Below are 23,830 nucleotides of genomic sequence, written 5' to 3'. Positions count from 1 at the left end.
TGCAGTTTTTAATAATGATAATTATATTGGGGCTCATAGGATAACTGACTGTATTTGCTTGCCTGTCAGAATATTTACTCAAACTGAAGAAAATTTCCACTTAATGTATGGAGTACCAGTAATTATTAACATTTCTTTTAGTTATAAACTCCTTGCAACTTTCAACCACATTTTGGACAATTTCACAGGAACCTGTAGCATACCTGAAGAAATGGTGGTTGGATTTACAAGTTTTTTCTACATTGATAGACCACTGAAATACTTTTCAAAGTTCACTCTATGGTGGATGTTTGTTATTTTCAAGGAAATGCTATTCAGAATTGAACTACTATTAACTGTTGCGGTTTCTCGTAAACTAGGAATTTTTTAGATTTCTTAAATCATGTTTAAAATCAATGACAGTGCATTCTGAAAACCAAAGCAGCATTTTGAAATGCTTTCACAAAAGAAGATGGAGATTCTTTAAATGTAAAAACAATCTTTTACAGCTTGTCTTACTTCTTCTTACTGACAACTACAATACTATTTTAATTTAAAACTTAATTCTTAATCCTGTGTTTTACAAGACCAATAATGTAATAATCTAGTTTGAAAAACACTGCAGAGGAAATCCAAATTTGAACTACAATGTTTTTCTGGCAAATGACGCTCAAAAGACATGAAGACTGCAAATTACACCACAACTAGAAAAAGTCATTGAAGAATTTCTATTATTCTATATACTCATACACAGTTAACTTTTAAAACCCTACCAGTGATCAGCATCAAATTTCTCCTTGTAACATCAATGCTTATTCAACCCCTGAGGTCATGAGCAGTAAGGATATGAACACGCAAGGTGAATTTTCTTGTTGTTTTAGTAACTTCTCCACAGTACTTTTATAAATAAAGTACAGGGATAGGATAGGAGAATTTGCTCTTTGATATAAGGAGTTAAAGGGTTGAATGGGAATCATAAAATCAACATTCAACGAGTTGACTTCTACTATACTTTGTACCACCACTACCGTAAAAGCTAATTAAAACAGTTACAACACTATGCTCTAACGGGTGGGCTGATATCAATGCAAACTGCGGTGTGGTAAAACAAAATCTAATTCAGCATTTAACAACAACGAAAAGAAATATTTGGTAAAAGAATTTGCCTTGAGAAATGTGATACCTGAAACCAGTAACATAAACTGCAGGAAGAGGAGTCCAGTAGCTAGTCTTAAGAAGACTTCCATGGCACAGACTGCCTTGCAACTAGAAAGTGACTGTCATAAATTTAAATAATGGTAAAGAATTAAGATTTATGTCGTGACTGTGTATGTCACAAATTAAAAAATAACAATTCAGTTCACATTCAATGTACATGTACAAGCCTTGGAGATCCAACTCTTTAAAGTGTTAACTACATTAATTAACTGTTACAGTCAATCCACATCACACGTGACTGGTATTTTTGAAATTTGAACGGAGTTTTGAAATTAACATGTCAGTTTTGAACATCGCCAACGAGATTTCAGAGTTTCTATAGAAATTTCCCTAGTTTATTGACGGTATAAAGCTTTGACTTTTTCTTTACATTACAGCATTAAGTATTTCAAGAATAACAATTATTGTTTCCCTTGAGAATTTTGAATCTTTTTTCCCCTTAATGCGTCTTTTTCAGAAAGATTTCCAGAGAAATATTCAACATTCCATTCAAATGCCGGACATTACAAAGAGGATTTCGAATGTTCATTTCATTCTCGGAAATACTGGTCACGCGTGACGTGGATCGTCTGTAAATGCAAATTGTATGTACATTGCAGAACATACTGTATCTATAGTCTAATTTTCTGAGCTAAATTGTCTATTCAAATATCCTCTCCATTAACTCCAGAAATCTCTTGGCATAAATCTCTGGTTTTACAGTGGAAATTTCAGCTCCCGCCTAAGGAACAAGAATAAAAAAGAAGAGATAAAGATGGGATAAATATAACTTGTGGTGGTACTAACTGAGATAAAACAAACAGCCCTGTCAGAGTTGAATCAGTAATGGGTTTGTGCCAGTACATGTCTTACACTTTCGTTACAGCTGCAGACTGGAAGAACCTTAATTTTTTTTTATTTACATACTTTTATTGCAATTACTTGACAGTTTTATGCTCACTGGATGAAACTGTGTTACATGTTAAACTCAGGCTGAGGCATCTTTAATGTGTTTGGAATGTATCTTTCATTAATATTCTTTAGAAATTCAGTTATTGAGATGAGTTGTTAGACAACAGAAACAGATAAATATTAAAGAGTTAGTTGGTAGACAAGGGGTAATATTCTACGAAGAGTGTAGCTTCCTCATTAAAGATTTATTTTAATTTGTTTATAGCATTAATGCAGTTGTATATACCAAGGTGCAAAGAAAATAAGTTAGTAAGGTGTTGAAAGAGAGCAAGTTACCCTAGGAGATGTTAGCCAGATGCTCTCACGCTGCTCGGCAATCCCTGTCGTTTGCCTCACACTCACACGCCAGTGTACTGCAGCAATCTATGACATGGAATGTCATTGAGCATGGTATTGGCCCAAACCCAACAATGAAAGAATTAAATTGAAATGCCCGCAATTGAATTAAACAAGAGTGCATCCATGTCTACAACCTCTCGCAGCAAAGTTTGATACTGTTTAGAAACTTTTTCCCTCAGTCAGACTAAAGAATAATTCTTTAATCTGAATAAGGGAAAAAGTTATAAAAATATTATTATATTACGTGATTAATCAAGGTACACATATGTTGTTTATTTACGCGGGTGAAATATTATTGAAATGGAAAATGTTTAAAATCAAAGGAAAACAAAGACGTCACCTATAGTTATCATAATATTAATTGCACACAAGTTCACTCTACAAAGTGCTCTTAAAAGTTACATTCTAACACTCAATACTAGAACTTTTATTGCAGTCTGTTGGAGTTTCTGTGAATGGGTGTTTAGACAGTAAATGCAATTTAAATCACATAACATTACATTCAGTTATATTCTTTTTATCCATAATAAACTATTTGCTAGTTTTTATCTATTGATTTCATTTAGCTCATTCTTTTATTCAATACATCAAAAGTTCAACATCTCAATATTCATGTTACATTAAGCAAGATAAACTAAAATAAAGCACAATCACCATTATTCTTTTCTTTTCAAAAATTGTGTACTTTGAAAGAAAACGTAGAGGATTAAGTAGAACCAAGACCTAGCAAATTAGAAAAATTGCTAAATATTGTAAAAAGTGAGCCAATGCTGAAGTGACCTAGGGTTTTTTTCCATGTGCCCTTTCAAATGATGGAACAGGTACAGTTTGTGTTGGCTGACCCTTAGCACAAGGGCAAACTGTTACGACTATAACCACACAGCTACTCACTCACCCCATGTTTCACAGTCTTGGCTGCGTGAGCCGCCTTTTTTCCTGCACTGTAGAATGTTAGGACATCTATGATTCCAAGGAAATATAACTCTCGTCTGTTTTCTAAAGGGAGAATAATTGTATTGACAAGAGAACAAAGAGTTGTCAGATATTTGTGAAGAACCCCAATACCCACCCCCTCATTGGGTACAGGCCCCCTACATTAGCTATATAATTATACACATTTCTGACCTCCCTCCCGCCCCTTTTGGTAAAATGAATTAGTGAAACTGCAGCTAGCGAAAACTTTGTGAAATCAGACCTGCTAAAATTCTATGACTTTCAAGGTATAATATTATTTTCCATGACCAATACAAACATTAGGAACAAATTAAACATACCATCTACACTTTGAAACACTTCAGTAGCATCCTCCTCCTCCCTTTCATCAAGTTCAGCACTTCCAAAACTTGTATTTCTCTCCCGCTCGCCATTAAAATTAGCTGGAGGAGTCGTGGGTGGAGTGTCAGTGAATGACATATCTCCCTCACCAGGGGAGTCGGATTCCTGAGGTGAATCTCCCTCACGAGGGGACTCAAGATCACTGTCTTCGTTACTTTCTAGACCACCAAGGAAATCATCAACATCATCACCAGCCTCAGCAAGATTAATATCATGAATGCCCAGCAGCAGACTGTAGTCCATGATGTTAAGTTGTGTTAAAAACTGCACAATTTGTAAAAAAAAAAAAAAAGGAAAACAACCAAACAGGTGAGTCAAATTTGAGTACCTAGACAATAACACCCTTGTTGCAAGTATGTAGACTAGTTGGACAAGTTGGTTTAGACCTTGAATTAACAGTCAGACATTAAACTAATGGTCTACCAAGTTTCTGAATACACGGCATTCATAAACAAAATTTTCCTTCACTGCTAAACATAATCACACTTGGGGTGTGGTCTACCTGTGAGTACAGCTTTATCTGTAATCTGCACTGCAAAATCCTATATCTCATGACAAGAGAAGGCCTTCAGTTCTCCAAACAACTTGCAAAATGACTGTTACAGACGTATTGTACACCTCTTGAGATACATGTATGATCAGGACCTTTTGACACAGGAATTAGTAACATACATGTACTGTAAAATGTGATTTTGTGTCCCTTCAGAGTATGGCAACTTACCCATACATGTACGTTTGAGTGAAACTGCAGGTAACAATAAATATTGAAAAAAACGTTAGCTGACCTCCACATCATCTTTGATTCTTTGGAGCAAGTCCTTCTTAACATCATCACCAATGCGTAACTTTGCATTGTCTTTAGTGAAGTCATTGTCTTTCAGAGTTGGATTTTCTTTTGTCTGAAATGTTATGCAAGCATTCAGTTAATAAAAGATTTGAACTACACATAACTATACATACATCCCATCTTAATAAAAAAAAGAGGTACCACATCTGAAATATATCACAAAGACTCTGGGGCCAAAGTTGAAAATAAAACTACACATAAAGTGCTATATGCAAAACTGTACCAAGGATTAAATTAAAAATAACCTTGTTTGTGTGCACATACAACATTCATTGCTGAAACAAAACATTTATAAAAATTCAGAAACATTTTGCCTTTTTTTGGAAGCAGATCTTGCTTCCTTGGCAAAATAATCAAATTACTGTGCACACACCCAACCAGGAAAACAAAATGGGAAACAGTGACGCTCATAAGCTTTAATGTTTCAGCAAATGTTCCCTCATCTGTAGGGCAAAAACTGTTTCCATCAAGTTACAGGACTAAAACAGGATCTCTGAGGGCTAACGCTCAAAACGTTAGCACTTAAATCTCTCCACAGTGGCCAATTTACCTTAAGTTATCGATGCTGTTGATAAACCAAACATTCCTCTCTGAGAATACAATAAATTACATCAAAAAAGCAAGTCTTAATCACTTGCTTTACTTTTTAGTTATAATTTTAATTAGTCAGCATCTTCTACCTTTTCTTTGCTGCTTGCTTGTCGATCTACTGTTGAGCCTTTTAAGTCGTACTTCTTGTGAACCTTATACTTTGTGCTAAACACACTCTTCATAACCAAAAGGTAGGTTTCCTTGTTGTCCACAGTAATCCTATACACACCCAAATACTGAGGCAACAGGGTCTTGCCATGCTTTTCTACAATGTACTAAGGAAAATAAAGGAAAAGTTACTTTTTTGTAAACAAACAAGCCACTTTACTTGAAAACTTAACAAGACCTCTATGACAACAATATCATTAATAATTATTTCAATGTAAAAGTCATTACGAATAACCCAAAATAAAATAAAAATTCTGCTCTTTGTATAGAATTGGGAATACCGTATTTATTCGTCTATAAGCCAAGTGATTTTTTCACAAAGCTTTACCAAAACTTTATGTCTCTTTGAGCACATGACAGTAGCCTGGCCTACGCCAATACAGCAGATAATCAACTTTGTTTGTTTGTTTTTTAATGAGGGTGACACTTAAAAGTCTGTTACAACTGACAAACCTGCGGCCCTCAAATTCCAGATCGAATTGGAATTTGGACATGTTGGTTTTTGAGGAGAGGGGAAAACTGGAGTACCCGGAGAAAACCCTCTTGGAGCAAGGATGAAAACCAACAACAAACTCAACCCACATATAGCGCTGAGTCCGGGAATCGAACCTGGGCCACATTTTGGGAGGCGAGTGCTCCCACCACTGCACCATTCCTGCTCCCCTGTAATCTTAACTCGAATGGGTAACAATCTTTAAGGGGGTCATTCCCCTCTGTAAGAAATGCTATTAAGGTTGCTTTAAACTCAATTCAAAACTTAAGAACACCATGTAGTTCAATGCAAGGATGACCCTGTGGAAAATACTTGGTATTTCATTACTGTTAGTTTTGGGGTTCTATCCACTGGAGTAGAAAGATGAAAGCTATGCAATTTGTTAAGTTCTGTGAAAAGTGATTATAAATAAATTAACAATGCATGTAAGATCACATGTATCACTTGGCATACATGTGTATGTTGTAGGTTAAAATGAATCGAGGTTAAAATGATTTCAACCTAGGTTGAGTTGTATTTTCCTTTGTTAAGGTTGGGTAGTTTACATCTGAAACAAAGGAAAATACAAATCACGCTAGATTGAAATCATTTTAACCTGGGATTCATTTTAACCTACAACATGTACATGTACTTTATCTTATTTATCTATACAAATATTTTTATAGGAAATGTCCACATCAAAAGTGGTGGTTTAAATGGAATCCTGTATTTACATTGAATTATTATAAATATTAACAGCAAGGACATACAGATGTAGTTTACACTGAAACACTTGTAAAAACATACAAAATTGCCAACTAAAAAAGATGGAACAAAAATAATTGATTTGTACGATAAGTATGCATTTTATGTAAAATATGTACACAAATTAGTATTTTATTTTATTTACTTTTCTATTTGTTGTTAATGATTCCTACAAAAAAAAGTTAGAAAATTTGAGAAAAGTGAAAGCATAATACAGCACTGCACATTTACAGGAACACTAAGCAACTCACACGATGATACTGGGGAAGAATGTTGTGTAGTCTTTCAATGTCTTCACTCTCTATTGTTTTGACATAGAACTTCTTGTTTTTTGAAATAAAAAACTTGGCACCACTGCGACCAGGTGAGGGCATAACCATAGGGGACACCTGAAAGGCTGCCTGCAAAACACACACAGTTACTACAAGGGCAAATGCGAATTTTAAGAGGTCTGGTCACACTCAAATCTTCTCACCAAGGATGTTTTAATTATTGCATGAAAATTTAGTAACTTATCAAGCTCATTAGAAATTCACCTTTTCTGAAACAAATTTGATATCGATTTCCCTCCACTGGTTAAGACAGCAATGGATTCACAAATACTCACCAACATGAAAAAGTACATATGTGCATAGAAAATAGTCAAAATGAGACATTACAGATAATGACACAACAAGCACACCACTCACCACATACTGACTATCATCAACACCAAAGCGATCTCGCAGTTGCCTGAACACCAACGGACAATATTCTTTGAACTTAAAATGACTTGGAAAATTTTCTCTGTAAGGACAAACAATGCAAAGGTAGATTAAAATAGGAAATGTCCATTAAAGAAGCAACACTGGCTGCCCTCATGTTAACATTCCCAAATTACTGGTATTGCACTGAAGATACATGTAATAACTGGGTCACTACAAGTAGGAAAATGTCTTATCCTCTTTGTAAGCAAATGTTAATTACATGTACAATAGTTTTTTGAAGCTTGAGTGCAGAGACTTTGCCCAATAAAGCCAATGCAAGAGATTTTCACGAAGTACTCTTCTTAGTACTTCTGTCTAGGGGCCGGCTGGTCACAGTGGTGGCCTCAGACTTCCCTCCACTGTGACCAGCCGGCCCGTAGACAGTAACATGCTCCCATAGCTAGCAATCCCTGCAACTCAGCCATGAGCCACACGCATAGTTATCCAGGTACCCATCACACTGCATTAGCAATGGAAGAGGGAAAAAGAGGAGGGGGAGGGGCAGAAAAAACAGAGACAAACCAACCAGAAACTACTCCGAAATCCACTACACTCTGCCATGCTCAAACACCCTACCACAAAGAGATGCTCTGCGCATGCGCCAACATCCAAGAACTGCTGACTGCCCTATTAATGCCAGCTTTTCTTTTTCGTTAACTTAGTTAAATTACATTGAACTACATTAACCAGTCTTGACAAAAATGTCACAAAAATTATTTCACCACGTCATTGAAATAAATAGAGGAATACGTTTTTAATTATTACTTCTTTTGCCCTGAAGAGTCATGCAAGATCTTTTCCTTTGAGTAATTCATTAAAGACCTGATACTAATAATAGTAAACAGGATGAAGGTTGTGGAAGGTGTGGAGCAAATCTGGTTTTGAGTACGACCATGAGGTGGGAGGTCATTTGATTTTCCCCATCAGTAACGAGGAAGTTGGACATTTTCATCAAGACAAGCTGACAAAATGCACCCTCTTCCCAAAAAGATGAATAATAAAAACTTCCTTATTAACCTTAGGCTATGGGAATTTGAATTAAAGTCTGGGAGAACATGATAAGATGTACTGTAATTTAACCACAAGATATAAGCAGGTGTTTCCCACAGGCAAACTTCACAATAAGCATCTCTAAAGCTCAAAGGGAACAAGGAAATATATTTTATGAGGGCGGCGTTCAATTGTTTTCCATCTATCACAGCCTGCATAACACATATATTGTATCTTCAGTTATTTATTTTATTTTACAAAAAAATACTGGTTATTATGTTTAGCTGGCCATAACTTATTCATTTCCTATGTGTTTCTAAAGAAATGGTTAAAGCAAATTGAGTTTTGTATGTGTATTTAAAATTGAAAACACTTTCCAGGTATGAAATACAAGCACAATTTTAGGAGTGCAGCGTTTGCACTGCAGTTAAATAATTATTGTGTTCCACCAATGTTTTCATTAATTCTACAAAGCCACATACCACAGACAGAATGTTTTCTATCTTTTTTAGCAAATAAACAATAGGTAGTTAACCATGTTCCTATCAGAGGTACAGAAACAAGGCTTTCCACCAATATTGGAGTATACGTTCACACAAGTTTTCTTGCTAAAATCATGGACTATATCACTCTAACACTGTACATAGCTTTTTCAAATGAAAGACTTGGACCAAAATTTTAAACTGGTCCAAACAATTTCAAACTGGTTTGAAAAAATTTGAACCAAGAATGAAATTGAACTACAAGTTAATGTGCACGTTCTAAGAGTGATAGTTCTTCGTGGAAAACTGTTACTAATGGGAAGTTTAGATGTATGATCCTTTTTTTAAATAACCAACCCATGGAAAACAAAACATTTTACTGACTGAGATAGCCTAATTTACTTTCTTGTCAAAGCTTATCAAACAAAACCCTCTGTGTGCATTCATATTCACTATGTCAACAGACAAATATATCCCTTAACAAAATGAACTTCATGAAAAAGAAAAAGCATCATACCATATGCAAAAGAAAAATAATCCTACTTTTCACATTATAATGAACAAGAAAGCCATAAAGGCTTGATAACTAGCCTCATTTATGCCCCACTCTATACCACTTACATTTAGCCCAAGTGGGAACTTCAATCCAGAGACCTATGGCATGGGAGTGCTGCGCCATATCACTTGCGCCACACAGACCTGACTTCCAGACCTGTCCAAGTGTTCTATTTAATAATTGCTTTAACCGCCAAACAACTTTGCGACACCCCCAAAAATATACATTACAACCTCAGAACAACCTCAAACATTTCCCTATCGTATTTTCTCCTTCCATTTTGTGCGAACCCCCTGCTAACTTTGAGTACAATCTTGATTTACTCAAGCCTTTGTTTACGGCTCTCTTCTCACCAAAATAAAGACGTACATCAATTTCATGTTCACATTATCAGATGGTGAACTTGGGCTGGTAAAGTATTACCTAATATTCAGTAGAAAAACAAATTTTCTCCCCGCCATGGCCAAGACTCGCACTTCCGAATGTTTTGATCGAGTGAGTGGGGGTGAGTGACTGACGCAAAAAAATACAGAAAAACAAGAAAAAAAGAACGGGCATTACTAGAAGCAGCGCATCACGCAAGTGATGGATGCTTAATTATTGCTATCGTAGAAATATTAACTTTTCCTGACTCACAGGGAGAGAGAGTACCTAGGAAAGGCAAAATTCACCCATAGATTGAAAAGGCTTTGATAACATCAATGTATTCCAATCGATAACAATCTGTTAACCTTGGCGACCTTGGTCAGATAGAATGACTGATCAAGACAAATAATATCATTATGGCTGTATTCATTTCAACTAGAATTTAACTTTGCATAATATGGACATCAAGTAATGTTTCATTTCTGGTATAACAGTACCCATATAAAACTGGTCAGGCACGACAGTGATATTAGAAATTGGGATCTGTCATAATGTTCTTTAAACACCTCTGTGCAGTGGGAATGGTTTGTAAATTATCTGTGAACTCTAACACCCTTCCCTTGATATAAAAGTAAAATATCACTTGACACTTGAGTGCCAACAGAATTCTATAAAATGTGTTTATTTTTTGAAGTCCATAGAAACCAGTATTGAGTAAATTATGTTAATTTTAAATAACCTTTTGGTTTCACAGATTTAAATTTGTAAGTTTTTTATTGTGTCACCGGTGTAGAGATGTCTGATTATTTTGGCCAAAAGTAAGAACAAGGATAATTTCAATCTTCTTACTCAACCAGAAAATTGGCCCAATTTTATGTTTCATTATCCCGTAACAGTGTGAGGTCCTTAAGAAAAAAATTATTGCTGAGGGCAAATCAATCAAGTCTGTGAATAGAAAATAATGAATATTGCACATATTCCACCTCAACTTCAAAACTATAGTTTACACTCCCTTGTCAACTTTCAATATCCATAACAGATTCAAAGAGGAAATTAATTCCAAAAATAAATCTGACAAAAGCCAGTTCGAACAGCAGATTATTTTTAAAATTAAGAGATATTTCGTGCAGGGGCAAAATCTTTACCGCAACTGAATTATTCAAAATATGACATACAGAGTAAAATTACAGTGAATCCTAGCTAACTGATTATTCTTATGTCTGCAAAGATGCGATCGAAAGAAAAGCTTTTCCATTCAAAGGATTAAGTTTCAAGAGAACTTTATTGTTGAGCACCTTTTCGGATATAACTCTGAGTGCAGCTTGTGGAAAACAATCGATGCTTGAAACTATTAGAGCTAATGAAATTCACACAACATTACAGGTGCCTCCACCACTGATCATTCCAACAAGACTGTTACTTGTAAAACCAAAACCATATTATTACCAAAAGCTTAACTTATTTCCCTTCAAAGCGGTCGTGCTTTACCAGGTTTAACGATGGTGTATGTACATTAACACCCTTGGTTTTTATCAAACCGAAGCGCAAGCTGCAATGAAATTTACCGCGACACTACGGTTGTCTGGCACTTTGCATTGCCGCTGAAGCTCGGCGGCTTGTTTCGTTTTTTGACGGCACCTTTAACGCCAAGAAAAAGTCAAAATACGAAGCGGAAACTTTAGAATTCAGCCACCATAAGTTCTACAGCAGATATACAGCGCCTTCGCAACAAATAAAAGTGGTAAAATATAACAGAACCTAAAAATAAACACAGTAAACCATTCATAATACTCACTTATTGAAAAGGTGGTTGTCCACGCGAAGTTTCATGAATGCTTTGAAGTCATCCGGCATCAACATGGCTGGATTGTTCACATGCGACAGTTCGTTGATCTACAAGAAAGCAATCCAACACTAGCTTCAGACTTGACCCTAAACAGTATTGTCCGCAAATTTGCAAATCTCGTGCTTACCGAATGGCTAACTCCCCACATCAACACGCTAAGCAGAGGATCTTTGGAGCGAAAGACTTTCACCTTTTGGCTCATTACTCGAAACCTCTTCTTCTTTTTCGTCTTTAAGTGGCTAGACATCTTGAAAACTGTTTTTCCTAGCTACAGATACTCATTTGTTCCGTCTAAATCATGCTGGAAATGAGAAAAAATGCCCGATTTGCTACTCCTCAGCGAAACTTCTCTTTTGGAACCCGACAATAAATATTCCCACCTGACTAAGACTTCCCATAATGCAAGGCGAAGCACGGGAAATGAATAACCGTGAGAGGGAGGGGTGGGGCAAACCAAACATCCTTTCAGCACGGTCCAGTGGGAAATACTTCTCAACTTTTAATGTTACCTTCGTAAATTTTCTTCATATTTGTTATGTGTGGACTATTGGGGGGTGCAGGAAAATCGCCCTTAAATATTTATTTGCGCGTTTTGAGAGATAAAATAGATAATTCAAAATAAAATATATGGCTTTTTAGACTTTAAGTGACAATACAATCTTCGCAATTACTGTGCGGTTTATTGATAATTCCACCGACATTCTTCGCATATTCTTCTTCAGAAACGTGAAAAGGCCCTCTACATTATTTTCCAATCTTTGCCCATCCAATTTTGACGGTGCAGCTGAGTTGTGACCATTTGTTACCAACTCACACGGAAAATATGGTAGCTGGAATATTCTCACAGAAACTATTCATAAATGTTCACGAAGCCTGATGGCCAAGCCCAGTGACATACAGCTCACATAGAGTTCTTTTGGGCGTCACCAAGTGTCGCTGGGCGCGTTCAAATAAGCGCATTCCATCCTCTTTACAGCTTTCCGTGCAACTTCAGTCCAGGATTTCCACCCAAATGATCTTCTCTCCTTCTCAACTATTCGTTGCCATTTGTCTCCGTCTCCAAGTCTAGTGAAAATGGTGATTCATTCGAAAAAGTCAGGCCAACGTTTTCAAGTTCTCCCCTTGTATAAACTTACAAATAAAATTGATTTATTACGGCTCGTTTTTTCCTTGAAAAGTTAACGTAATTTCGTTCCTCTTGTGGGCGACCTAGAAGCAATTCATGTATGAAGAAGGTATATGTATTTTTAAATACACATATCGGGTTTTTCCCTTAAACTGCGGGATAACCCCGATAGCAATAGCCACTACTGGAGGCAAATCACCATTTTCACTTGGCTTAGAGACGGAATACATTTGAAGTCAGTTTTTATAAATAAAAGAATCGACACCTACATCAGTGAAAACTGAAATACGGCGCAAAAAATGGTCAGGTTCAAACACTTTCATATGCCGAGAAAGCTCTGCCTGAATTCGGTATTTTCTAAACCCCCGAAAGCCTGTTCGTAACAGGCCACATCACACTGAAAACATTACATTGTTGAAAGACTGCAAGGGAAGCGAGTTCGCGCTGAGTAAGAGACACTACTTTTCGCAATGACTAGAGAAATCCACGCATTTCATGCCGGCAGCATAATTGCTCGTTCAATGATAATCACTGTGAAAACTCAAGCATTGTCCATTGGGAGCACCTCCCTAATTTACAAGGGGAAAAAACCTGGGAATGACGTTGAGCATTGTCGGGCAAATCCGATAGGGCGCTTGTTCATTTTGTTAAAAATAAATCATGCACGTTTGTGGGAATTTTATCTAATTTTTATTGTTTTTATGTGTGTGAATGAACAGCAACATAAACGAAACATTTGCAACTGGAGAAACTGCGCAAAAGTTACTGTAGAAATAAAAAATGCAACTACCGCGTCGATGTACCTTAAATGGGAAGTGTCATGCGGTTTTTTAACCTCTTTTTATTAAAATGATGAAATAAGACCTTCTCTTAGCTACAAAATAATTCTAGAACGAGAGGAAAGAAAACAACTCAATTCTTGAAAGGAACAGCTCGTGATCTGTTCTACACAATTTTGGAAACAAAACTGCGTGAACTTGAAAATGTTAGCCTAACATTTTTCAAGTTCCAGTCCATTCCGACCTATTCTGTCTCTGACCAGAGGCACTAATCGACAGTTTTATTGCACTTAGGTGATATTTATAACCAAAGTAGACGATTTTTTTTCTGTTGACAGACAAACATTTTTGGGTTTTGAATTGACATCAAATTCGCATTCATACTGGCTTCCTCTTTAAAGAAGCGTCGATCTCGGTAGGGAGTGGAATGCCACACAACTGAACCACTCACTCAGGATTACAAAAATACTTCATCTTTATTTTTCTTCGCTAAAATGTAACCAAACGAAGTTTATATTTTGACTATAGACTTTTGTTAAAACTACTCGGGGGATCCAACGGTTCATTTTGGTGGATACTGTACGGAAGGCCTTACGCCCTAATCGCCTCAGAAATTCGGATTTGGTTGTAAACTGAAAATACAAAGTTTCTGTCGTCAAAACTTGTCCGCTCAAAATTTCGTAACACTGGACTGAAAACTAAATCCTAATCAAGTTTTCAAAGGGCAACTGATAGTTAAAAATGCATTTTTGTAACAGCTAGTAATTCGGGGCGTAAGATTCTGTCACCTTGAACACTCCGCAACCTAAATTTTCAGCACCCGAACAGACCAAATTAGGTTACTCAAATACGACTTTTTAAGGGCAGAAAATGATCTGTGATCATGTGAACACAGGAGACAACGTTTTAAATATCTTCCTTAAATGATTCCGTTGGGTATTACCCCTGGCTACTGCAAGCATGCGATAAACCCGGGGTATCAAATCCGTGAAAGCGATGATTGATCGATGACAGTCGATGGCAATTCATACTAATCGATATCAATTAATCGATTGATATTGATAATCGGTAACCAATCGATGAAGAGGATTTGTGTCACCTTCTATCGTTTGCCATTGATTTCTCATATTAATCGATGATCTTATCAGTATCGATTGGTTGCACAGTCTTTCCCCCTTCAGAGTTGCGTTCTTGAAAGCTAAACGGGAATAAGCGCCTAGTACATATTATGACATATTTTATTTCAATTTAAAAGTGTTTCCGCATGCGCCCCGCTTCTTGTAAGCAGTAAAAAGCCCGCTACTGTTTGCTGTAAAATTAAAATGATGACATCCTTTGACTACGAGTCTTACGAAGAGTTGAACTTCTTGCATACTTGAACCAGACGTTTTCTGGCCTGTCCGAAAGTCGTGCGCGTAGGTATAACAAGGTATTTTTTGCGTCGGTAAAACTGGGTTGTACATACTTGTTTTGAAAATGGATGGACGGTTTTTGTGACTATTGACTGGTCATCGATTGATCAATACCAATCGTTATAAATTAATTAGTTTTATGGATTGATTGATTGATTGATTGCTTTTTTGATCTTCGATTTCCACCAATTGGATACCCCGTGAATAAAATATTACTTTATTTTACTAAGACTAGGGAAAGGGTAAGACCAAAAAAAAGAACGTCCGAACGTCGTTTTGCGGAGCACATTAATTAGTGTCGTTGTCCAAGTAAAAATGCTATTAAAAAGTTGTTATATTATAATAAGGGCCTTTCCCACAATAACGCACACATCATTTTGGCAAGAGACTTAACTTGTCGCAACAAACTAACAAAATCGCAGAACAAGCTAAAATCTGATGTCGTCAAAATTCTTGTAGAAAGGTAATCACTGAATACTTAATGATTGGCACTTACTTATTTTTTAAAACGTCACAATCTTGTGATCATGAATGCCGAGTTCGATTTATAACGTTTAGCATAAATCAATGTTGCACGTGCGCGCTATTTGTGCTAGAAGCCCTCGAGAACTTGATACAAATGAATAACGTTTTGTTTGATTCACGATCATACACGGCTTTATAAGTACAATAAAATAGTCACTTTAAATCCTATCAATTATTTACTACAATAGAATACACTTCTAAACACCTACGTAAAAAGTGGATTATAGTTCATTCATTCCAAGAAAGCTTGCTTTTAATCAAATGAAATCATTTTTTACTCGTGACGAATGAAGAATGTCTTGAATTAGTCTTGAGAATGTTTTCCTTATTTACACGAAGTTTTCTTACTTAATTGGGAGCTGACAAAACCTTTCCATTTTGATGTCATGGTTAACAAGGCCTGGTTAACAAGACTGTATAACAAGGCCTCGTTTTCAGTTCTAGTAATAGTGCACAGGTAGCCAATAAACTTGCTCAGCCGGCTGAGGAGCCACTTGATGGACGGTGTTTGCGCTTGCTGGAACCGCTGTCCAGTTTCTCATCGCAGATGGCAATGGCTGTATTGTGGGTATTTGGGGTCCCTGAAATACAAAGACCAAAAACTAGTCAGCTGACCAGAATTCTTCTTTTCTGCCAGACTGGGATTGCAACATTCTGGTGATGGAGAATCCAGTAACTCACAAGTGAACTGAATTTGAATTCATGTCGTTGGGTGGAAAGACTGCAACTTGAACCTTACGTGCATACCGGGTAGTCACGGGTCACATCAATCTTCCCCTTGAAACTTACTTCTCTTCTCCTTCTGTTCAGAAAACAGGCAGAAAAACCAGGACCCGGGAAGGAGATTGGTTCGAAATTCGAAAGGTGGTGCAAATATGAACGATTATGAGATTACTGAAAAATTTGCCAAACGAGGATGCAAAATGATCGAGCCCCAGTCCAATGCTGTACAATAATAAAACCCTTGGCCGTTTGCAACAGCTCCCCCTTTAACGGCTGATTTATACTACACCAACAGAAAAAGAAATGGACTGACAAATTGCAACGGTGAATTGGCCTATGCGATTAAACCTGCCAATCGGCCGAAAAATCGGTGCGTGCAAATTGACCTTAAGAGTGGGTTCCAATAAATTCTGCCAGTGGCAGTAGAAAGGAAAAAAAAAAACCCGCGTACGCGGAAATAGCCTCCGGCACGCCGTATCAGCTTTACTTAGTCTGACAGAATTAAGAGACTATTTGTTGGCTAGCTCTGGCCATTGTTCCCGTAGCTTCATTCGCAGGCTTCTTTAAGCTCGTCCCGCAATCTATGAGTGTATCCTCACCTTCCAAGCTGCCTCTTGGAGTTTTCAGTAATATTTAAGACTTACCGTGTTCATGCCTGTGTAATACACCGGCGTCATGTTTGAAGAAGGCGACGCCCATGCTGTAGGAGCTGAGAGAAAACAAAGGCGTTAGAATGAATTGCTTCCTTGATAATCGTATGAATCTCTTCTCAGAGAGGTGCATTCGAGATTTCTATTCATACATTCCGCAGTAACAGTGAAAGAACGTAATACTTTTCGTAAATTCGTGTGTCCGACAGAGGTGTCTGTTCACTAAATATGTATCTCAAGAATTCATACGGCTTACTCTTATCCTGGAATACGGTCACTGGAGTCTTAGGAGAAAATGTATCTGACGACAGGAGCCCATTAAAAGAAAAAAATTAAGTTTTTAAAGACTTGGGTATGGTCTTAACACGTTCTTTAGAATTTGACCTTTTCCTCCGGCTCAACGTTCGTATGAATACGCTTTTACATGAAAAGCAAACAAATAAAAAAAAAGTGCATAGAAAGATTTCCTTAATCTCACCTGCTACAGGCATGGTAATGATCTGCTGTTGGTTGGTCTGAAAGTAAACAAACAAGCCTAATGTTAACACGCAAACGTGCTGTTGAATTTGCTGCTCCCGTTTCGAAATTTCGAGTTCGCGTCCATTGCGTTCAGAAACACATTCCCCTTGCACGACTAAAAATCCACTCGCATTAAAATAGATGAACTTACATTCATTTCTTACGTTTATTTCAAAGCGGTTCAAAAGATCTGGTATTTGACTGCAACTGAATTCAATTGCTAGCCCCTTAATTCTGGTCTCCGAATATTTAAGGCTTCATTCGCCCATTCAAAGCCGTGGCGTCCATTGCTTGGCCTTAGGCTACGCTAACACTAACTTTATACTGGTAACAATCACAGATTAGGGAGTGCGTTCGATGTCACCAGGCTCTCTCTCCTCTGCCAAGTTGGTGATGATGTCATCCCGCCCCTGAAAATGCCAGATACGCGTCCCAAGATCCATTAATTCAATCAACGTTGTCCCATACAATCTCGACTCCAATCTGTATTAGGAGTGCGTTCTTTCTACGTCGACCGCAATAGGCCTTATCACGGTTTTCGACGCCATTTTGACGAGTAGGCAAACACGTCTGAAATAACAGTGTTTGTATGGAAATCCGATGTCAAGTAACTTTCATGAAACATCGCTTCTGAAAAATTCATGAATTGGAAACTTTTAGCACTAGTAAAAGGATTTTAAGAAAAACATTGGAGGGATGTAGCTGTGCTAGAAAGCGTCCAGTCGTGTTTTGAATTTTCCATACATTTGTCTGTATAGCGAACCAGCCGTGAACTGCTACTAAAAATAGTTCGCGGGAAAAAAATATAGACAAATGTATGGAAAGTTCAAAACACGACTGGACGCTTTCTGGCACAGCTACATCGCTCCAAATCTTTTTCTTAAAATCCTTTTACTAATGCTAAAAGTTTCCAATTCATGAGTTTTTCAAAAGCGATGTTTTATGAAAATTATTTGACATCGGATTTCCATACAAACACTGTTATTTCAGACGTGTTTGCCTACTCGTCAAAATGGCGTCGAAAACCGTGATAAGGCCTATTATTGCAAGATGATTCACAGTGTACTGAGAGAGCAGCTTACACTGCAGCAAGGGGATACATTTCTTGCGTTTATCCGCAAGATATGGTGCTTTGACTTCGCATGAGTGGGAGAGATCTTAGTCCCATCCATTGCTTAGTGACTGCATTAAATGCCAAACGAACTTCAAAAGAGCAAGGCTGTTTTTTGCAGGGGTTGGAGGGGCGGGGGAAGGTGAAGAAAGAACATACCTTTACAGTCAATCTACGTCACATGTGACTAGTATTTTTGAAATTTGTTTCTTTTTTTTGTTCAGTTACGTCATGCGTCTTTTTCAGAAAGATTTCTCTTGAAAGTTCCATCATTCAAATGCCGGACATTACAAAAAGGAATTTGAATGTTCATTTCATTCTGGGAAAAACTGGTCACGCGTGACGTAGACTGACTGTAAAGTGGATAATAGGCCTTATCACGGTTTTCGACGCCATTTTGCCGGGTAGGCAAACACGTCTGAAATAACAGTGTGTGTATGGGAATCCGATGTCAAATAATTTTCATAAAACATCACTTCTGAAAAATTCATGAATTGGAAACTTTTGGAACTAGGGAAAGGATTTTAAGGAAAAAAATTGGACGGATCTAGCTGTGCCAGAAAGCGTCCAGTCGTGTTTTGAACTTTCCATACATTTCCTTGTATTTTTTCCCGCGAACTATTTTTAGTAGCAGTTCACGGCTGGTTCGCTATACAGACAAATGTATGGAAAGTTCAAAACACGACTGGACGCTTTCTGGCTCAGCTACATCCCTCAAATTTTTTACATAAAATCCATGGTTTTCCTAGTGCCAAAAGTTTCCAATTCATGAATTTTTCAGATGCGATGTTTTTTGAAAATTATTTGACAACGGATTTCCATACAAACAATGTTATTTCAGACGTGTTTGCCTACTCGTCAAAATGGCGTCGAAAACCGTGATAAGGCCTATGTTCAAGGGAAAGTATATGCTTGTGAAGTTTACTTTTAGAATATCTGGAAGTAAAACTTACTGGTAGTTGCTGGGGCATTTGCTGTTTTCTGTAAGCTTCTGAAATGTTTAATCTTTTTTCTTTAAAGAAAATAGTACCCTAGGAACAAAGGATGGTAGCATTAAGATGTTTCTCTGCAATCCACAGTGAGGTCTATCACTCTTGGTCAAATGAAAAAACATTGAAATTAAAAAACAAATTTTAGGTCTGGTGGAATAGAACAACTAAAGACTTGTTAAAGTGAAGAAACATTCTCCAGTAACACTGGGAATCCTAAGCATACTAAATATTAACAAGATCACATTTTGCTCAGATGTCAAGAGGTTGTTCGCTAATTGCCGGTTCCAAAGTTAAAAAAGGAACTGGTCTAGTTTATACATTGTTGACATTGAGTAATATGAAGAAAGATCGCATAAAAATTAGTCAGTTCACCAAGTTTGGTTATGTTTTATTGCATAGTAACCAAACAACCAACCCCAAATCCATACGAATGTCTCTAATTCTGAGATGGCGTCCCCCAAATCCATAAAAAGTCTCTAATTTTTCCTATTTTTGAAAACCTTCTACGTGGCTGCAATCTAACGACAGAACCTCAAACTTGGTAAACTGGCTAATTTTAACGTGATCTTTCTTGTGATGGACTCCAATTTCTGATCAAATTAAAATTTAAAAACCCGTCCCCAGTCTCTATTTGAACTTCGAAACGGGCAATTAAAACTGGGCGTGGTAAACCATGTGAAATTATGCTTTATTCCGTGGAAATTTTACTGGTAATTAGTTTACGGTGAATAAACATTTGATGAAATTGTAATCTGCGCGGTATAAAGTTTTCATTTAGCATCGGAATGAAAGTGTACTGTATTGCGTGTGTGGACTGATGAAATCGTAAAATGAGTCATTCAAATGAAAACGTCGGAGCGGTACCTTTCTGTCGTGATGTGTTTGTTTATCGTAATGTATAAAATTGGCCAAGTGACAGAATCGCCCAAAATAGTAGCCCCCCGAAACTTTCTCCAGTTTTAAAACTACAGTTTTACGTCTTGCATTGACTTGTTTTCTCATTCAAAATGAAGTTCAGTGTGCTATACTGATTTCGTCCGTTGGAATTATCCCAAAAATACAACTGATATTGGGAAAAAGAAGCCAAAGATACCGCTGATTGCTCGATAGATAAGAGAAAAACGTCTTAACAACAAAAGTTAGAAAGGTCATGTTTCATTTTCCAAGCTTTCTGCGCTCTCAATTGACTTACCATATTCATAACCTTTTGCGCGTCTTGCTCACGGTAGAAGGTGACAAATCCATAACTAGTTGAAAAACGAAGGATTTATAAAACTTCTTACTCAATTTATGCTTCTCTAATTAGATTTCACTACCCAAAACAAAAGCAGGGTTAATCAAAGTTGTATTTCGAAATGTTTTTAAAACATCTTTAATGCATGGGTGTCAGAAAATGCTTCAGTTGGTATAAAATCAGCTCACAACATAGTCCTTCACAAAGCAACGATTCAGCCGGCAAAAATCCAGAAAAAAAAAACCCTTTCAGCACGCATCTTTCTCTTATTTACCGATTTAATTATAAGCTTAACATCTCAAATAAAAAATATCAAAGTGTCTCACAAACGAAGGTTTGCATTTAAACACTGATTTAAATCCTAGAACTGCTTCAGTAAAAGGAAGGGTTGAATTAAAGTCCACCGGATTTCAACTTGTGAACGCTTTTTTGACAAGAGGACATTCTATACGAATATTTCTGAATTCATGTTCGTAACGGAGCATGCAATACAAAGCTGTGATTTGCAAATTGTAGAGATCAATGTCAAGTATGAAGAGCTTTAAAAGTAAAACATCAAGCTGACACGAGAATTGTAGTCTTTTTTCCTTCAGGATGCACTTTACAACTTACCCCTTACTCAACCCCTCTGTATCGCGAATTATTTTGGCATCTCTCACTGCTCCGTAACTGCTGAAGAACTCTCGAAGTTCTTCTTTTGTAGTCTAAAAGTATTAATTAACATCAAAGAAAAAAGATCAGCCGTTAACTAGATTATTAAAGCACGCGCCACTCTACCGGCCAACTAAACGCTTGAACAATATGCTTAGAAATCTTTCAGACATGCAGTGACAAGGAGACTCTGCTGTTTTCAATAATAAGAACCCATATATTACGCAACACTAGCTACAAACATTTTTTGTTTACTTACGTTAAAAGCAATTCCCCCAACAAAAATCCTGTAGGGGATTTTTAGTAAGCCTTCCGTGGAGCAACAACCACTCTCAGTTGGTAGATAGGCCTGAATTGAAATAAAAACATTCTACAAACAGTGCACTCTACAATGACCGATGTCTTTTTTTGGAAGTCGCTTGATGTACATGTATGGTTTCCTCAGTAAAATGTATAAACACTAAAATAAAAAAAAAATCGAGATTAATTCAATATTCTTCTTAAAGTATAGCTCAGTTACGTGCGTTTTAGATTACTTTTGTGAACTGTAAGCAACTGACTATTTGTAAACTTTAAATTAAAATCAAACGTACGATCAAGACCGAGCAAATTCTGATTATTTTCAATGGAAATCGGTAGCCATTTTTCTCTTCTTCACTGGAAAGCTGATTATCTTTGGGAACATCACTGATTTTGTAAACAATGCTTTGAATTACTGCTGAAACCTTTCTTTTTTCACACGTTCACAATCTCACGTTTAACAAAGCTATTTAAAGAAAAACAACAATAACACTCCTATAATGTTAAAGGGTGGCCGCGACAACGGCTGTAAAAGAAAACCTGTAATTAAATTCACTTCGCGTTTGCAACTTTTTGTGCAACTCGTTGTATGAGACGATTATTACATAAAATGCAATGTAAATCATCCAAGTTTCTACAGGAAACGTGAAATTGTAAAGTCCTCTGTAATGCTTACCATCTCGAGCAGATTGATGATTGAACGTTGCGAATGTACGTTGTACAAGGAAGCGTGCCGTCACTGCAAATTTGAAAGCACACGAGTGCCGGGGGGAGGGAGGGACTCGGACGGTACAAGCTTAGAACGTTTCTGCATTTCTCGTTGAGTGTTCTTTAAAACTGAAACGTAAAATCGACGAATTGTGATAGTGAAACAAATTTCACGCCGTCGTTCCTGGAAAATGTAGCAAAAGATTCAATGACTTAAAGTGTTTATACATGCTTTTTAGGCGTGGGAAATTTCCTGCCTGGGAAAAAGTTGCACTCGGTCGGGAACAAATGCCTTCGGATTCAGTGAAAATTCGGTCGAATGTTTATGTCAAGACAAGGAGACTCGTCCCGCCAGAAAAAATTTGAATTTTTATCACTAAAAATTAACCTGTATACTTTATGCTGTTTTGAGTAGCCCCTCCCACAATAGTTTAAACTCCCCCCCCCCCCCCCACCCTCCTCTTCTACAGCAAAGATTTTCGGAGCATTGGAATTTATTTACTGAAAATTCATCTTAAAAAAGAGATGATTGAGTAATATGCGACTAATAATTTAATATTTAAATCCTGGTACTGTTGTTGTGTTTTTTTAACAGGTCACAAAGGGCACCAGAAGTCAATCACGTATATCGGCCGCATAGGCATGTCAGTTTTTGTCACTTGTTTTTTGTTCGATTGCTTGTATGCGCTGAAAATTATCTGGACAGAATGGAATTGTTTAAATTTCCAAACTTACTTTATAAAGCTTCGAATTCTGGTAATCTTTTGAGTATTCCCTCGCAGAGGCTTTTGCAATTCAGGAGATTTAAAGGCATGCTCTCTTTCCAACAAAGAAACGTGAAACTCCAACCATACATCGTAACCGGAATATTTTACAACCTCTGATCTGTATACAATACTTCATCTCAACTCTTGGTGTAGCTTTGGTTTTCAAACAACGATACACTCTCAAAAGTTAAACATACTAACCTTAACAGCAGCGTCCCAGAACATTTTTCGAGCCTAGCCGCTGTCTGGTTTTGTGTTCCGCGTGTTTCTTGTTAATTACCTTTTTCCTTGCTTTCGATGTAATATTACCTCAATACTTGAAAGGGTGTGTCAGTGCTGTCAAACTACAAGGGACCTTAACTGTAGGAACATTGTAGCACCGCAATACGCGCAAATGACGGTAACGATAAGCTCGAATCTCGCCGCTATTCAAGGTGCCAAAAGCATTTACACCTTTAGTATTTGTTCCCGACGCACTTCCTGTGAGACATCATGCCTCAGTAAATACGCTACCCGATAGTTTTTTTTGTTTGTTTTTTTTTTTTTTTTTTTTTTTTCACCGCCAACATGGTGTTTGGCTTGAACAGAACTTCTCGATAAAGCAGACTTCTCCGAAAAAAGGATAACTGAGAATATCGAGAACTCGCGGTCAAAACTGAAATTTCGGATTTCCTCATATTCT

At 37.1% G+C, this 23,830-nt stretch overlaps 2 protein-coding genes across 4 annotated transcripts; both read right to left on the bottom strand.

Moving 5' to 3' along the window:
- Positions 1-88: 88 nt before the first annotated feature.
- Positions 89-12,023, bottom strand: LOC146459463 (phosphatidylinositol 5-phosphate 4-kinase type-2 alpha-like). Of its 2 annotated transcripts, XM_085089406.1 has the most exons (10): positions 11,779-12,023; positions 11,601-11,698; positions 7,355-7,451; positions 6,917-7,066; positions 5,350-5,535; positions 4,608-4,721; positions 3,762-4,086; positions 3,383-3,483; positions 2,425-2,511; positions 89-1,918 (listed from the first exon to the last, which is right to left on the bottom strand). In XM_085089406.1, exons 1-10 carry the CDS (start codon positions 11,896-11,898, stop codon positions 1,838-1,840), a joined length of 1,359 nt encoding a protein of 452 aa, XP_084945532.1. In that variant the 5' UTR covers positions 11,899-12,023; the 3' UTR covers positions 89-1,837. The 2 variants fall into 2 exon arrangements, with proteins under 2 accessions (XP_084945532.1, XP_084945531.1); XM_085089405.1 differs by lacking the exon at positions 2,425-2,511.
- A 2,000-nt stretch (positions 12,024-14,023) lies between these two features.
- On the bottom strand, positions 14,024-23,394 carry LOC146459462 (deleted in azoospermia-like). Of its 2 annotated transcripts, none has more exons than XM_085089511.1 (8): positions 23,350-23,394; positions 21,633-21,722; positions 21,335-21,426; positions 20,681-20,735; positions 19,450-19,527; positions 17,345-17,381; positions 16,861-16,925; positions 14,024-16,074 (listed from the first exon to the last, which is right to left on the bottom strand). In XM_085089511.1, the coding sequence occupies exons 1-8, from the start codon at positions 23,371-23,373 to the stop codon at positions 15,934-15,936; spliced, it is 582 nt and encodes a 193-aa protein (XP_084945637.1). In that variant the 5' UTR covers positions 23,374-23,394; the 3' UTR covers positions 14,024-15,933. The 2 variants fall into 2 exon arrangements, with proteins under 2 accessions (XP_084945637.1, XP_084945638.1); XM_085089512.1 differs by lacking the exon at positions 23,350-23,394 and adding an exon at positions 22,350-22,705.
- Positions 23,395-23,830: the final 436 nt, after the last annotated feature.

Source organism: Pavona decussata, unplaced genomic scaffold (assembly GCF_977016875.1).
Source record: "Pavona decussata unplaced genomic scaffold, jaPavDecu1.1 SCAFFOLD_219, whole genome shotgun sequence".
Taxonomy (NCBI): domain Eukaryota; kingdom Metazoa; phylum Cnidaria; class Anthozoa; order Scleractinia; family Agariciidae; genus Pavona; species Pavona decussata.
The sequence above is the reverse complement of the archived record's forward strand: the minus strand, read 5'-3'. Positions and strand labels throughout refer to the sequence as shown.